The 17,528-nt window shown below is 42.1% G+C and overlaps 1 protein-coding gene across 1 annotated transcript in view; it reads right to left on the bottom strand.

Annotated features, from left to right (window-relative positions):
* Positions 1-17,528, bottom strand: part of PTN (pleiotrophin) — a 134,133-nt gene that overhangs the window by 46,950 nt on the left and 69,655 nt on the right. Inside the window, 1 exon segment of the mRNA XM_006031814.3 lies at positions 10,589-10,603. Coding sequence (XP_006031876.2) covers positions 10,589-10,603 — 15 coding nt within the window.

Raw genomic sequence — 17,528 nt, 5'->3', positions numbered from 1 at the left:
GGTGCAGCTAAAACAGCACACTTACAATCAAAAATCACATTTATTTCATAATGTGGTCATCAACAAAGACCACAAACCAGAGCCCTGAAGCCAGCAAGTTGGATATAAAATTGAGCAAGGAAATGGAGAGCTATGTGAAAAGGGGAGCATATTAAAAATGATTCAAATGAAAAAAAAAAAATAAAGAGAAAATTTCCTTAAACAATTCCCAATTAACATGCCCAATCTGGCTTCAATCATGTAAATAAACCAGAGTAATTAGTTTAGTTGTGGATAACAGTTCTTCTCGCCTATGATATTTGCATAACTGATTGCATGTTTGTCTTTAGCATCAAGCTGAGGCAGGCATACATGCTGTAGATATTTTAATACTTCTAGTTCCCTGGACATAATTAATAGTTTGAGTTGATAAGAGAGAACCAAGGGTGCTGATATTCTGCCATTAAATGTATAGCATAATTTAGGTTGACATAAAACTCAGAACTACAGCTGGTCAAAATATTTAACAGAACAGTTTTCCATTGAAACACACTGGATTTTGCTTTTTGGTGTGTTTTTTTTAAGAAGCAAAGAGTTTTGTGTCAGCTTCAACAACACTCAACAACAACAACAAAAAGAAAAGAAAAAAACCCTTTCAATATAGTTTGTTTTGATAAGGTCTAACTGATGCAAAACAAAACATTTCAACAAAACATTGACCAGTATCTCCCTATCAGGAGTAGTAATGCATTATGCATGTTGTCATACATCCCCTTTTGTTTTATATTAGCCAGACTCCCTTAAAAATATGTTCCATGATGCAATGCCAGCTGACGAAGCTGCATGTGGGCTCACTTTCTGGGGCCTCCTTTTTGACTGGATATATATTGCAGTTTACCGATAGGGCAAAATCTTAGTTAAAATGTTTTATTTTGAACGGTGTGAGGCCTTGAGCACATCTTGAGAAATGTAGCCTATGCCCATACCCCTCTACCAGAAAGAGAACTTCATCTCTGCAGTGATATATTTTTATTCCAAGCATTTACCTAACTACTCTGCACTTCTCCCTTATATATACACATGTCCTCACTGTCTCTCTCTCACCCACCCTTCTCTTTCCAAAGTGCAGAACAGGATGCTATGGACTCAACGATAGTTAAGAAACCATTTAACTGTACATCTAAATAGACAGATGCAGATTAAAGGTTCCAAAAGCATAGAAAGGTTTTGGGTTTCTCAGTATCCAACGAGAGATTGTAAAGGAGTTTCATTTTCATGAAGTTTTGAATACATGCCACTGGCAAATCAGGCCTCCTTAGTGAAAGAGGTTCAGTGGGAAGGTAGGATCTGCACTGGCAGAAGTACTTTAGTACTGCACTGGCCCACTTGCATACAAAAGAAAGTTTTCTGCAATACTTACCTACACAGTGCTTGATTCCAGACAGTGCTATCACTTACTCATTTGTCCACCCAACTGTTCTTCTCAACCGTATCACAAAAATACACCCCTCAATAAACAAGAGCTGAGTTTAAAAAATACTTTACTAAGAAAACACATATGCCCCTGTCAAAATTAAAATATCATTTGTTACTTTTCCTGATTAGAAGTATTTGGGAGGAAAATGTGAAAGAACCTTAGCCAGAAGATTAAAGATTTTGTTCTCTCACTTTAAGAGTAGCAAACTTTTCCTCCAGTCTGTAGTAAGCACAGAACAAGATCAGAGGCAAATATTGTTCCGTAGATCCAGTGTCATTGTATAGATATCCAGATTTCTATCACTGGCTTTCAAAATCCCATTGGAGGATATATTGTGTGATTCCCTTTGATCAATTCTCTTCTCTTGCACAGATGTGCTCACGCACCCACACACACTCCCATCTCTACCTACTCTGTTGGTGATGGTTGGAGTGACTCTTCTTGGTGGCTATCAAGTGATGACTAATGCTGACCTCTGCACCTGTCACCTTATATTAGCCTTCTCCTTCTACAAGCCCAGCTGGGGCTCTCCACAACCAAAGCTGCATTTCAGTTCACTCTATTGTGTTTCTGGCTTCTTGGTTTAATAGCCTCTTTAATCCTTTTACAGGAAGTTTGCTCCTGTTTCTCACCCTGACCAAAATGATCACAGTTGCGGTAAATATAAATATTTAATAATCCATGTTGGGGCATGGGGGAGTTTTATTTGTAAGGGTGTTAATGCAAGCAAGTAGTAATAGTTCTGACTTCTCAGTTTCCACAAAACCAGGAAATTCAGCCACAAGAACACAGAAGACCTGCTCTTTAACTCTCCACATATGACTGCCAGTCAGAACCACTGAGTAAAATTCACTTCCCCTGTACCTCAGCTATAATCACTACCACCCTCCCTGATAGCCCATTTGCCAGAAAAGCACTTTCATGCTACTTCTTAGGAATGAGATAGGTTCCCAACCCTAGAACTGCTAAATTTCCCTTACCTCTTTCAAATTCCTACTATATACTCACTTTTGCTGAGACACCAAGAGCTCAGCTTGGTGGTGATGGCTAGGCAGATAACGAGCTATAAGTACACAACTATTATACAAGAGAATATATTCGCATTATGTTTATTGCCTATTCCTCCTCTTCCAGGTTGATCCATTGGTTTGTTTCATCTGCCTGCTCTTTCTCAAGATTAGCTGAGATTGTTAGGGCATGGATGCTTTTTTTTTACTTCATGCTCATACAAGTCGTGTCACAACAGTACCCAGATCCCAAAGCCAGACCCAGAGTAATACAAATCATTAATAAGCACCGTAATAACTGGGAGATTGCTTTATTCTTCCAGAGTTGAATTTAGGATCAAATGCAGGTACAAATGTAGGGGGGACTATAGCTCCCTTGCTCTACTGAAAGTAGAGAAGCAGAGATCCCCTTCTTCTTTGCTGATGGAGGGACAACTCCCCTTTTTATTCCAATTCACTTTAACTAGCCCTACTACTAAATCAGTTAGATGATCTTAGAGTGGTTGTTATAACTTCCAACTGCTGATACTGTCAAAAAATAGCGTATTTCTAGATTGTATAAACAGTCCCAAGAACAATTGCTTCATTATTATGCACTGGCACTGATTTAAGCAGCCCTCTCTGACAGAACATTTTTTGTAACATAAACTGTTGCCCTGTAGGACCAGATGCCTCATTCTCATTCAGCATTCACTTCTGCTCGCTTTCCGCACCAAAGGGAATCTCTCTTAACTGGGTGACATTGGGCAACTCACTGCACCATTTCATGCTTCAGTTCCTCCATTTCTGAAATGGAGGGGAATAATGATACTTGTCTCCTTGGTAAAGTGCTGTGAGATCTAGTGATGAAAAGCAATATTTAAGTGGTAAGTATGACTGTTAGTTATAGCAGTGTTCCACACTAACCACTGAGCAGCTACCCACTGGTAGTCATTTTTAAGAGATGCTCTCCTGAGCTGAATTTAAATGATTAACATTGAAGTAAATGGGGCCCCAATCCTGCCGTTTACTTTATTCACAAGGGGTGTCTTTACATGTGCTTGGGCAGGGGGGTGGCACTTTAATTGGATCAGCTCTCAGGAGCCACTCTAATTAAAGCACCCACAGCGTCTTGTGTATTCAGCATCCTGTGCTTCAAAATGGCACTGCAGGTGCCTTAACTAAAGCTTGTTTAACAATCTTTAATTAAAGCATCTCCACTGCCATTTTGAAGCACAGAGATGCTGACTATGGGTGACACAGAGACTGCAGGAGGGTGTTAATTAGAACACACTAGAGCAGGCGTCGGGCATGTGCATAGGTGTCCATGAATCTCTGTACCTATCAGGGACCCATGGCTAGGGCACAGGTGTCTGATTGCCCACAGACAACTGTAGGATCAAGGTAATACTCTGCCATACGTTACTAGTCCCACAACGCTGTCAGGTCATCTCAGCGAAGTTATATATATAAGTTCCTGCCGTTTTGTTAGCCTGTCTCCCCTTTTATACTTCAATATCGATTAACTACTTGAATTTGCTATATTTGAACTGCCTGTCAGTTCCAGATATTCTTTTCCTTAGAGTCTGAGAAATACTTCATGGTGCTAAAAAATATAGCCCTTTTCTTATCTTGTCTTACTCATTAAATCTCCCAAGCTCCTTCCTTCCCACCCCCTCACTTGGCTCTCCAGAATATTCAATGTAGTCAGAAAGCTATTTAAGCTGAAACCATGTGAACTTTCACCTATGCCCTCTATTAATCTTTGTGAAGGCATGTCAGCCCTGCCTATTTTTTTTCCTGGAAATTGCCTCCATGCTTCAAATAAAATATCTCAGGGCACTGGCATGACCTATGTAGAAATGAAAGAGAAAAAAAAAATAATTCAACCACAAATAAAAGTAGTGTGCAAATGATCCTGCTTTCTATGGGACTGTAATGTTGCTCAGTTTTGTTTTTAAATCATTTTTCTGTAAGAGGAATTAGTGAACAAGGGACAGAACTTGTGTAAGAGGCTCTGTCCCCACTTGCCAATCAGACAACAAAGTCACACTACAATACATGTTCTGTCTGCCATGATGCTAATGGACCATAGGTACCAAGTGATGGCAAAAACATGTGATGAACAACTAAGGACTTCCCACACATGTGGTTCATTAAGAGATCCTTGAGAAGTAGCAGCAACAAGGAACTGAGGGACTTTCTACCATTTACCCATAGCTAATTGATGGATCTCTTACATTACATTAGAAGTTGTTCCATGACAGGGTCCAACAGAATTCTATTCGATCTCCTGTAGCAGGGGGCTTGGTGCTCCTGCTACTTTAAGAGAAGGCAAACTGTATGATAAGCAACCTTCAGATGTGGCAGGGGGCAGTTAGGAGCCACATTACGTAAAGGGGCTGGGCTAGGAGGATATAAGCCCAGGGCTTGAGCTGAGCAGGCAGTCTTAGCCCTGAGAGCTGTGGAGAGAAGAGCTCCTGAGCAGCAGAGCTGCAGCAAGGCTCCTGTTTAACACAATTAACACCTGAGCTGGGGTAAGCAAGACTCGTAGCCTGTGGGGGGCAAGAACCCAGGCCAGGGACCCATAGCCTCCAAGGGGTAAGAACAAGCAGGGCCAGGGAGCCCATAGCCAAGGAGGTCTCAACTGGCCTAGAAGTAAGGCTAGGGCCCAGGAATAGTGGGCCAAAGGTTAAGGAGGGGCCATAGCCAGCGACTGCTGGGGCCACAGAGCCCAAGGATCTCAACTAACCTAGGAGCAGGCCCATGGCCCAGAGAGAGGGGTTAAAGGCTGAGAAGTGCCACAGCCGGAGACTGAGGGGCAGGGACACAGAGCCCAGAGAAGGGTTGAGACAGGGCCAGAGGCCGAGTTCCTCCAAGAAGTGGAAACAGGGTCAGGGATGCAGCGTTACATGCAAGAGTAGGTGAGATGGGCAAAGTGCTTGGGAGTGGATGGAAGGAGACAGAGACCTGGGCCCAGGAGAGGCAGAGGACGCAAGCCTGGGCTAGTGAGTGATCAGGCTTGGGAGATAAGGGGAGATAAGGGGAGATGAAGAGGCCACATAATTAGCCCCTAAGGCAATAAGCGGTGACATCTGGATTCATAAGTGGGAAATCTTGCTTGGGGAGACCTGGGTCAGCCTCCCTTCTTATAAAGACATAATTACAGCAAAGCAGGGCAGGAAAGTTGAAGGGGAGATGACCCCAAAAAAGCAGAGGTGACAAGGGCTAAGAGGGTTCTCGGGGCTTCATGGCCACCCCTGGGGAGGACTTGATTACATTTCCATTTGTTTTATCTTTGCTCATGCTGACCAGGCAGTGAGGTCAGACCTCACAATGCATGCATGGTACAGCTACAGTTGGGAGAGAGGGAAATCTGGTGGTCACACCAGATGACAAAGCTAACCCCTTTAACAATTTCTTTGCCTCTATCTTTTTGAGCAGGGACCGGGGCATCTCCCCCACCAGGATCCCCGACGGACCCAGAGGAGGCACTGCCAGGCCCAAGGTCAGTGAGGATCAAGTCAGGGAACTTCTGGTGAGACTAGATGTGTTCAAATCAGCAGGTCCTGATGATCTCCACCCCAGAGTGCTGAGAGAATTAGCAGAGGTCATTGCAGGACCCCTGGTACAGCACTCATGGTGCTCTGGCGAGGTGCCGGAGGACTGGAAAAGGGCCAATATGATCCCCATTTTCAAAAAAAGGGAGGAAAGAGGACCCAGGAAACTACAGGCCCGTTAGTCTTACCTCAGTCCTGGGGAAGCTCTTTGAGAAAATTATCCAGAAGCACATCTGTGAGGGACCAGCAGGGGAGATCCATGCTTAGGGGCAACCAACATGGGTTCATTAGAGGCAGGTCCTGTCTGACCAACCTGGTGGCCTTCTATGACCAGGTCACAAAATCCTTGGACAAAGGTGTCGCGGTGGATGTAGTCTTTCTAGACTTTAGGAAGGCCTTCGACACTGTCTTTCATGCCATTCTCATTAAAAAATTAGGCAACTGTGGCGTTGATACCTACACAGTCAGATGGGTCACAAATTGGCTGGAGGGCCGCACCCAGAGAGTGGTGGTGGACAGGTCTTTTTCAGCCTGGAGGGATGTGGGCAGTGGGGTCCCCCAGGGCTTGGTCCTCGGGCCCGCACTGTTCAACATTTTCATCAGTGACTTGGACGAGGGGGTAAAAAGCACCTTGTTCAAATTCGTGGATGACACTAAGATGTGGGAAGAAGTGGGCATGCTAGAGGAGAGGGACAGGCTACAACTAGATCTAGACAGGTTACAGGGGTGGGCAAATGAGAACAGGATGGGTTTCAATACTGACAAGTGCAAGGTATTGCACCTGGGGAGGAAGACCCAGCAGCATACCTACAGGCTGGGGAACTCCCTTCTAGTCAGCACAGAGGCAGAAAAGGAGGAGGAACCAAGAGGAACACGGGCCACCAATGTGGGGACATGGTCAGGAAGGCTAATCACACCTTGTCATGCATCCACAGATGCATCATGAGCAGGTCCAAGGAGGTGATCCTCCCCCTCTATGCGACACTGGTCAGGCTGCAGTTGGAGTACTGCATCCAGTTCTGGACGCCACACTTCAGGGGGGATGTGGACAGCATTGAGAGGGTGCAGAGGAGGGCCACTCGCATGATTGGGGGGCAAAAAGGCAGGCCCTATGAGCGAAGACTACGGGACCTGAACCTGTTCAGCCTCCACAAGAGAAGGCTGAGAGGGGATCTGGTGGCCATCTACAAACTGGCCAAGAGTTCCAGTTTTGGGGGAGCAGACCAAATTAGCAAAAGACCCAGAAAGCCCAAATTAGGATATGTGTCTGTGATGGGCTTGTGAAACAAAGGAATATGCTGACAGGAAAGAACATGGACAGTATGACGACCACAGAAAGATCAATGGGCAATAGCCACAGATTAAAAGACATCAGGAGAGGAAAATAATATAAAAGCAGAGACTTTAGAGCAACAAAGGATCCTCTGTCCCTGCAAAGGGTCCCTAAGAGAGGTCCCCGAGAGAGGAACCTGAGGCACGTGGACAGAGGGCATACCCCCAGCCTGTGTCATCTACTCCACTGAGGGATGGGCCTCAGCCTCTCACCTCCAGGCTGCTGACATCAGACATTCAAGAGAGAACCTCAGAGTGAACCTCGTGTCCTGGCCAGATGTAACTTGACTCTGATTACAGCCATAGGGTTGGTAGCTATAAAATTGCTTGTATTATTCTTTTCTGTTATCGCCGTGTATCAATAAATTTATCTATTATCAAATGGAAAGGTAGTAGTCCATCTGGGGGTTTTGGGTCCCCCCGGAACAAAGCATCTGGGTCATAAACCCAGCGCCAACAATCCTCTGTGGCAGGTTTTCATGTGACAAGTCCAATATGAGATCCCTGTAACCCAATCAGCAGCTTGAGGCTTCCCTCTGCTCATCTCTGTCTAGTATAATTAAGAGGAATGGGCTCTAGCTTCCAGCCATGGTTCCCAGACTAACCTGGGGCTGTAACTTGGGCATTGCCCATCATCAGGTTTGTCAAATCTACACTCGCTAGTACTCAGTTAAATTCAGCTCTGGAGGTAGTACCCTGCCAGGTAGTAAAGGAAGAGGTCCCTCATCAGTTAGTTTTATTAAATTTCACCCACCACTTTAACCATACTCTGGCATGTGTGTCTTATTGCTTCTAAGTCTACACCAATACTCTTTGCTGCCAGAGCTCAAAAATCACGCTGCCAGCTCTAGGGCAGAATGCAGGGGACTCCAGAACATTTCTGGACCATCTATAGATCTAGCTGGAAAGATATCTGTGTTGTCATTACCCAAGATTGCTTCTTGTTTTATTTATTATATGTAACTATTCATATTAAAGTAGTACTCTAAGTAAGATCACAGCCGCCCTGTGTAAAACACAGCACAGAGAAGAGAACAGATGGTCCTTATCCTAAAGAGCTTATATTATAAAGTGAAGAGTTAGAAGTATTATTTTCCCTGGTTAACAGCTGGAAAACTGAGGCACTACATAATAAGCAAATTGCCCAAGATCACACTAGAAGTACATAGCAGTCAGGAACTAAAACCAGACCTCTTAAATACTAGTCCTTCACTAGTTCAGAGACTATTCTATACAGGAAGTTCCATTTTTAAATAGTGATCTACCAGGAGGAAAGCCATCTTAACAATTAGCTTTAGATCTATCATTTCTATTCCTAGTATTCATCTCACTTTTCCTAAACTTTGCACCTCCCTCCAGGGAGGAACATGTCAAAGCATGTAACAGTCATGTGGGCTTTCTGCAAGCATTGGTGTCATAGTTCCCAAACTGTTTGTAGTGGTGGCACCACCTCCAATTGGAAAACACTTTTGGCAGGCTTGTGACCCCAGATAACAGTATAAATTGAAGTGCTGTCCAGCTTTTGACCCCATTTATGACTGTTGTGACACCAGTTGACCTCAAGACCCCTAATTTCAGAACTGTTGCATCAATAAGTGAAAAATCTATGGCACATTTTATTCTGGAAGTCACATTTGATGACCACATTAGCCCTTTTGACTTAAATCTATTGTTCTATATTGTTGAACTCCATAAAATCATACAGACTCTCTCAGTTCCAGAAGTAATATCACTGATCACTAGACATCCTGCTGGAGAATGTCATTGAAATTCCTGTAGCTAGAGCAATAAATGCACGTGCCACATTGGCCCCGTAACCAAGACACATGTGTGTGTCTGGTATAGAAGTGCCACACTAGAAGAAACTGCCTAATGGCTTCCCTTAAGCCACACCACTGTTTAGCAAATCTGCTATTTCCTTGTGTCCATTTCATCTATCCACAAACCCATAAGAATAAGTGTTTGTATTTTCATCATCCACTATTTTTTCTCTTATTGTCCCATCTGCTGAAATACTGTTGGAAGAAATTGAAAGAAAGAGAGAGAGAAAAAAATCCACATCCCTCACTAGCTCAAATAAACTCTGGAGTTTGATGATCACCATCTCTTACTGCTCTTCTAATTATCTTTCCAAGTGTAATAAAAAACTCATCTTCTCTAACCCCAGAAGATTTCTCCCCACCCTTTTGAGTTCCTTGATCCTCGTATAAATAGACATTATTTTTGGATGGAATCTCTTAACGAGTCAATCTGCACCTTATGACTACCTGAGGTCAGAGTTCTCCCTTGATGCCTAAACAGCTTAATAATTAAACACACATTCACTCATTTATTCTCTCTCTCTCACAGCACAATGAAGACTCACCAGAACATCCAAAGAAAATGTGAATACCCTTTGTGAGCCAGGTGTCTTCAACAAGGGACACATCTCAAGCTATCTCATTTTGGAAGAAAGGGAAATAAACATCAACAGCTAACAAAGAGCAACGCAAATTTTGTAATGTAAAAGCGGACATATTTGTTAAATTTAGGGCAGACCAAAATTTTGTAACAATTGTTAGAATGCTGTGGAATTTGTTTATGTATTGTCATTTCCAGGGGTTTTGTGAAATTTTATAAGTTTAATATATTTTAAAAGATTTTTATATTTTAATATTTATAATTTTTTTATATTTATAAAAAGATTTTTATATGCAGCAGGGCTAGATCCTGAATCCATCCTGAATCCAATAGCAAAAATCCCATTGACCTTAACAAAGCCAAGATTTTAACTGATGTTTCATGTTGATTTTTCAACAGTGAACGCAGCTTTCAATATTTACCAAAAGCATATGAGAAATATTAACCAACACAGGCCAGTTCGCATTTGCTGAAAGACACTTCCATATAAAATGCCAAGCTAAAAAGTTGAGGCAAAACAATGCAAGTGTTGTTCTTTTGGAGGCCCAATTTGAAACCCCTTTAAAAAAGCATGAATTTCCATACAAGTACCTAGCAATTCCTCAAAATCAGACTGCTCAAAAGCTTGGCACACAAATATTAAGATGTCTAGTAAATTGCTTTAACATCTTGGAAGACAAAACTGAAGAAATCATGACCAAGAGCAGTGGCTGGAAGTGTTCAGCTGGAATGGCAGTAGGTGTAAAAAGACCTTAGAAGTCCAGTATGGACAATTAAAATTAACATTCATTAGATTATTTTTTTTAATTGTGAAGTTAGAATATTTTTCAAATAAGTTATTTGGACTATTCCACTTAGACACCTTTGTCCTCAGCCTTAGAAAAAAAATCCTACCTCCATAGCACTTTCAGTTCCTGCCATCCCAGGAGACTAGAGCTGAGTCCCAAATATTCTTGCTCTCCACAGGGCACTTAAACTGTTGAGCTAGTCTTTCCATGGTGTTACAGAACCACAACCGTTTCTGTAAATTGCACCATTTCCACCTGTTGTTAGAATCAAGCATGCTCTGGCTGGAGGGCATGCTTATAAGTATCCTCTATCTAAAGATACTCCATTGACAAAAAGCAGTTTTAGAGAAACCTGTACGTTCTAGTGAGAACAATTTAGAGGCACAGAAGCTTTAGATCTACAAGCTCTTAACATTCTCCGGTGTTTTGGGTTGTATTCCCAAATTAAAAGATTAAGCCTTGAAGCCTCAGTTGATGAAGTTCTACTGACAATGGAGATACACAGATTTCTACCTGCTGGAAACCTGGCCTATAGTCCTCAATCTGTAATTCTTTCACTCTGCTCTGGAGCTGTCACATCCTCCTGTTCTGCTGTTCCACTATTACGTGTAGAAATTCAGTACTGTATTCCCTATTTGAAGAAAAAAAACTGGCAAGGAAAGAATGTGTGCTCTTGGCAGAAGTCTACCCTGGGATTATGCCAGCAAGCAATCATTTTCTGGTTGCCACAAGCATTTCATTATTTCAGCTGGGCTATTCAAGCCACTGCAGTTCAGGCTCTGTCAGTGTTTCCTTAATAAACCCCTATTATTAAGGGCTTAGACCTCAGCCATTAGAATTCCTGTTCAGCTGAGACTTGGTATTCAAAAGCCAGCCCAAATGTTCTAAAAAAATTCACACACGTATGTTGTTGCAGAGTAACAATGGTAGTTTGTTGGCTCTGAGTTATATTTGCACTTTTAAAAAACTAAAAAAGAAAAGCTCAATATTTTAGGTTTGTTTTATAAACAACATGCAGAAACTTTGGTTATTGTGGAAAAGAATTATAAGGGCGGTGTTTGGAGTGCACATTTCTACATGAGCGTGTGTGTGTGTACAGCACAGACAGATTTCATCTTCTCATGCTTTAAAAAAAAATTGCAGGCTTTTGGAGCAAGGTTCACACACACACACACACACACACACACGTTCTGCACAGACAGAACCAAGATGGCTGGCATGAACCATTATAATTCCATTGACTTCATACCTGTAACATATTATCTGGATCCAATATCTAGGTACAAAACCTTCCATAATACTGAAGTATCATGATGAGCAGACCTGGCTTTAGAATATGTGGTGTCCCACATACAAGTCTGTTACTATAAGGCATGGCTTAGCCAGTCTATCAAAAATAAGAGTAGGCCCATACTACAGTATTACTTTTTGGTTTTAAAAAAAAAAAAGCCCCCAACCACAAACATTGAAGATTTATCCCCCTTCCACTCAGCAGCTTTTCCCTACCAATGCAGATAAAGTTGTAAGTTCCAACACTTCTGGCTGCCTCTGTTGTCCCTAGACTTGATTCTCCTCTCCAGTATATTGCATACAGACAGCTGTGCTATGCAAAGTTGGAATAAATTGGTTATTAAACCTTAGAACCAGTGAACTATTTCCACTCTGCTCCTCTACAGCAATTCTTCCCTGGCACAAATTTAGATTCGATTGACTTTATACTGCTGAAAGAGGCCACCATTGCAAACTCCAAACAGAACTTGGCTAACCTGAGAAGGGCAGCAGTGAAAAAGGATCTGTTCTCTATTTATTGTCTATCCCCTTATTAACTTTCCTGAGGTAAACATGATGTAAATGGCATGTTTAAACTAAAGTACTTGGGAAACCATAAGGCCCCCATTCCATAACCACATCCAGTAATTCCATGCTCTACCCTTGCCCATTTGGTGATGCCCAGTGGTGCGACATGTCCTTTTCCAAGCTTCCTTTCCCATTACTGTTTTGGTTTAGGATTACTGCCTGGAATGAAGACCATGGAAAATGTTTGCCTTCCATAATAAAGAGGATTGACTTCATAGAGCATGTTAGCTGGATGAAACATCGGTTCTACCAAGGACTTGTGGAAAAAAGAGATAGTGGAGTTGCAGAAGGAAAGTGGTTAGAGCTAAGCAGATTATTTCCCATTTGCCACTGGATGTCATATGGTCCCACTGCAGGCAGTATTACAGTATTCTAGTACTACGTGTGGCGGTCGAGTGGTAGGCCGGAGCTATGGCCAGTAGCCCGAAACGGCAGGTGGGTACTTTTTGACCGATGGAGCGGAATTAGGCACTAAAGCGTATTGGTTGAACAAAGAAATTATTTACTTAAGCCGTCGGTGTACACAGCGCAGGAAGAAGAAACTGATTTAGGTTACAGTTGCAAACCAAACAAATGAAAGCTTTCTGAGAGCAAGATGAGACGTCCGTGAACAGCTGAACAGGCTAGCCAGACGAAGGGGGGTACGTCGGGTAGGTCGTTGACGGGGAGTACCTGGTAGGTGATCAGGCCACCAGGTATTCTCAGAGATATATGCGCGGAGTTCGAGCTCTCCAGGCTCGCTCTCTGAATTCTCCTTCTCCAAGGTGTATGCGGAGTGCTCCAACTTACTAAGCTGGAGAGATATGCGGAGTTCTCCAACCTGGAGCAATATGAGGAGTTCTCCAACATGGGCGGAAACTGATCTAACTTTTATATGACTAACAAGCCAATCGCTAGTCACCAATATGAATAATTTGGAACTGGTCAATAATGGTGTGTGTATTTGCATACGAATGGCGGGAACTTTTTCTAAGCTGTAACTTTCCATTACGGTGGCATATAGTTACATAGCGGAATTTTCCTACTGTGACCTACTTTCTCCCTTGCCATATGTATCAAAATTTTCCACCATGGCACAGGCATGCAGAATGACTGACAGCAGAATGTTCCACTATGGATCAAACCAAAGGAATGTTCCACTGTGCCATAGGCATACAACTATTTGGTTCTGACACTACGCTGATATAGTTTAAAGGAAACTATGGAGAAACTGGCCTGGGAATAAGAGCTTTTCCAAAGAAAAAATTCCCCCTGTAAGAACTATTTAGTATTCACCTAAGGACTAATGCATATTTTTCTTCGCAAAAAGCCAGCTGAAACCCTTTTACTCTTGTGCTATTCTCCAAATTCCCTAAGCATCAATGACAAGAGCAGCAGGCCAAGGACTACATTACCACTCTTGAACTGCAGCTAAAATTACAAGGGAATGCATAGAAGAAAGATGAGATGTGGCTGCAAGGCCTCTTGCACTGACTCCTCTCATTACCCAAAAAGAACCTTTGTCTGTTTTAAAAATTACTGGCAAAATCGGGATAGTGTAATTTAATTCATTATATCAGAATTACCCATGAAACTGAGGCTGAGATGACAGGAAGATAAAACCTCAGTCAGATATGCCCCTGGGTTTTTAGTTGCTTAAACAAAATAGGGCCATCAGATTTTGAAGTCTCCAAACTGGGCAAAATGCCATTCACGAGAGTAGATGTTTGGGTGTCAATTGCTTGCATCTGTAAATGGTTGCATCCCCTTACTGTACACACAAATCTTCCATTGCAGGTATTAGCATATAATTTTATAGGCAAAAACCTTGAGAAACATCACAAACATTCCTGCAATGCACAATTTGTGTAGAATGTGAATTGAATTAAAAGATTTACCATGAGTTTATGTATTTCTCCTACTTAATCTGATTATTTTGCTTTCTCTGTTTTGTAATTACAAGCAAAAAATATAAAGAAACCCTTTCTAAAACTACACTAACTAAAAAGCCCATGATAAGAAGAAAAAAGAAAAGAGAGACAGCTGAGAGATTTAAGACTTCTGATGAATTCGCTGGAAAGTTACAACTCTGCTCTGCGCGATATACAAAATTTTACGTACAGCTCAAAGAGACAGTAGACAGGTCAGCTGACCATTGTCAGCAGCATGTCTACCACCAATTTCAGAGGTTTCCCCTGTACGAATCACAAGTGTATAGTGAAATTCCAAACACAGGGCCAATGTAACCCACCACAAATTAAACATGCAGTTGCTCCTTAGGAGAGTAGATTGCTTAAAAATTGATGTGATATTCTAATTAGTGCTTTCTGTAAAGGTGCAGTACTGCACTGCCCCCTGCTGGAATGTGAACAGCCGACCATGCAAGAGTTTCCTCTGGCCATGCTGTAAGGGATGAATTTTAAAAATCACTGTACTGATAGTATAAATGGCATGTGTTAGCGCAATATAAAAAGAAAAAAAAGAGGGATAAAAACAAGTAAATTAACACACACAACTTAACCCTTATATGTTCATAGGACTAGCATTGATCTGCACAGGACTCCCAGTATTTAACCCTTGGAAAGATAACAACAACAACAAAAGGCTATCGAGTCTAAAATGTTTTTCACCTTGAGCAGATTTAAATTTATTAGTAGATATTAAGAATCATGAACCAAAAAGATGACAAAAGCCAGAAAGGAAATATAGAGTGCCCAAACGAGGGGCTAACATAAGAGGGATGGGGGCGAGGAGGGGAATGCAACTAGGTTACAGGAAATACAATGTTAGCCAGCTAAGCCCAGGATCTAAACACTGTATAAAACCAGCCCAAGTTCAGATTCAATAAACATCACTGGAGATAAAGACTTGAGTTTCTCAAGCCAAAGTCTTACATCTGAATACCATTTCAGTCAAAGGAGAAGAGTGGTTTCAGTTCCTGTAGATGCATGTGTATTGTTAAATAACTCTTTATCAGCTTGTGCCATTCTCCCTATTGGGAGAGATTATCCATGGGAAGCAGTTTTTTCTTTGGCTGCAGCAGTAAAGAACTCCTCCTGATGATACTTCCAACCTCTAGAAAGGGAATATAGAAACTACTGTATGACATACTTCAGGAGGGATGTGTCACCAATGGTAGATCCAGAGGAAAAGGGAACGAACAAGTTGCTTTTACTGCTCTTGCTGACACTGAGGCATAGGAAATCAAAATCTTTTCCCTCAAACTGCCACTCCCTTGGTTTCCTGGGACTAGTTGATTCTAAGCACATCAGCCTGTAAAATAACACACATTTAATTTTCGTACTTCGACTGTTTGCACCTTGCTAGTTATGTAAAATAAATGACAGTGGGGCACTTTGTATCTTACACAAAGTGGGACAACAGCCTGAGAATCAGGATGTCTGATAATTCAGTCTAAAACAGAAAACTTGGGGAGCTTAGAGAATCCTGCTTGAGAAAGAAAATCCTTGTTTTTTCTATTAATCTCTGATTCACATTACGGCCCAGTCCATTATCTATAACCCCAAATTACATTATTTTTTTTGCCTTTTTATATTACTAATCCCACCGTTTTCCTTTCCATCAGTACATCCTACTCCCATAATTCACCCTCACATTAACACACATACCAAGTCACACTGCCCTTCCACATTCATATGCATGCATTCTCTCTTCACATGAAGTAATCTGTAAGACTACATACCTTTTCACTAATTTTAGACTTCCACTCTTTTCTGTCTATATATGCATCCCATACTCACCACTGTGGAAACACAATCTTCTCAGTTAATGTTATTAATTCACATTTCTACTTCTCTGCTTTTTCCCTTTCTCCTGGATGGGAATTTCTGTACTGTTCTCTCTAAAGCTCTCACCTTCTATTCTGCTTCTTACTGCAAGATATTCTGTGATTCTTGGAGGAGGCTGTGTCCTAAAAATAAATGCCATGGTTTGTTTTCACTTATGTTTGATCTAATTAAATTCTGCCATCGTGCCAAACAACAGTGTAATTTCCAAAGTGTCAAAGTAGGCTTTCTCCTTTCCCTTTTCCTTCCTTTTCTTCAAATAAACAAACCAAGAGCAATAGCTTGGTATTAATAAGAAAATGATTAGTATAACCCAAGTGCCATTAAAATAACTAAAAATTAAAGAGGTCTGAAACACTGAATTGCTTAATCTCAGATAAAAAAAAACTGAAGAAGTGAGATGACAAAAAACAGGCAGTTTTCAAGACTTGTTGAGCAGGCAGATGTCGTATTACAACATAATTTGTTTCAACACCCTTTGCAAAACATTTTGCTTTCAGCAACTTGGAAATTCCGAGGAACTTGTTTTTGGGCAGAATCGTTTCCATCAAACTCTTCTTATAGCCTCTCCTGAGTAAAAACTGTTTTATCCCACAATGCAAGGATGCCCTAGTCCGGGGGTGGCCAGTCTGTGGCACAGGCAGCTTGTGTGTGGCACACAGCAGACTGGAAAGAGAGTAGAGAGCACTGTGCCAGTTAGGGCCAGGAGCAGAAAGCAGAGCAGCAGATCAGACTGGAAACACCGGATATAATGTTTACTCTATGCCATTGTGTCCCAGGGATGGGGCACTCACTCAGACCTCCATGCCTTTGGGGTTCTGTCCTCGAGTCACCATTCAGCAGAGACCGGTGGGGTAGTAAACAGCTTTATCCTTATTAGGAACAGGATTCAGCAAATCACATGCTCACAGCTTGCAGGGACAACAACAACGCACCACCACAAACCACACCCACAGGGCATCAGGGGGGCAGACTGGGTCGTCCCACTGCTGGCCCCTTAAAGGTACATTCCATATATCACATCCCCCTTCTTTACTCTGGGCGCTCCCTCTTAAATAGTTGGATGTTCATCAGGTGCTACTTTAACTCAGAACCTTTCAGGATCATGGAGCCAGAGGTTGCTAGCACTTGCCTCACCAGTGCGGTCTAGCCTTTACTGTTATCCCATTATATAGTCCTTGTATTCCACAGGCAATCTCACCACACGTCCACTCTTAGTTTGCGTGGTGTCATCAGGTTCCTCTGGGAGTACTGGTGGATTCTCTGGAATGTGATGAAACTCTTGTTCGTGGTGGTCTGCTTCTTCTTCTGTAGTTTGTTCTGCTGCCATCTCTTAAGCTACATTGACATGTTCTGCTGGTACT

The sequence above is a fragment of the Alligator sinensis genome, unplaced genomic scaffold, assembly GCF_000455745.1.
Source record: "Alligator sinensis unplaced genomic scaffold, ASM45574v1 scaffold585_1, whole genome shotgun sequence".
In the NCBI taxonomy this organism is placed as follows: Eukaryota; Metazoa; Chordata; order Crocodylia; family Alligatoridae; genus Alligator; species Alligator sinensis.
This window is presented reverse-complemented; position numbering and strand designations above follow the sequence as displayed.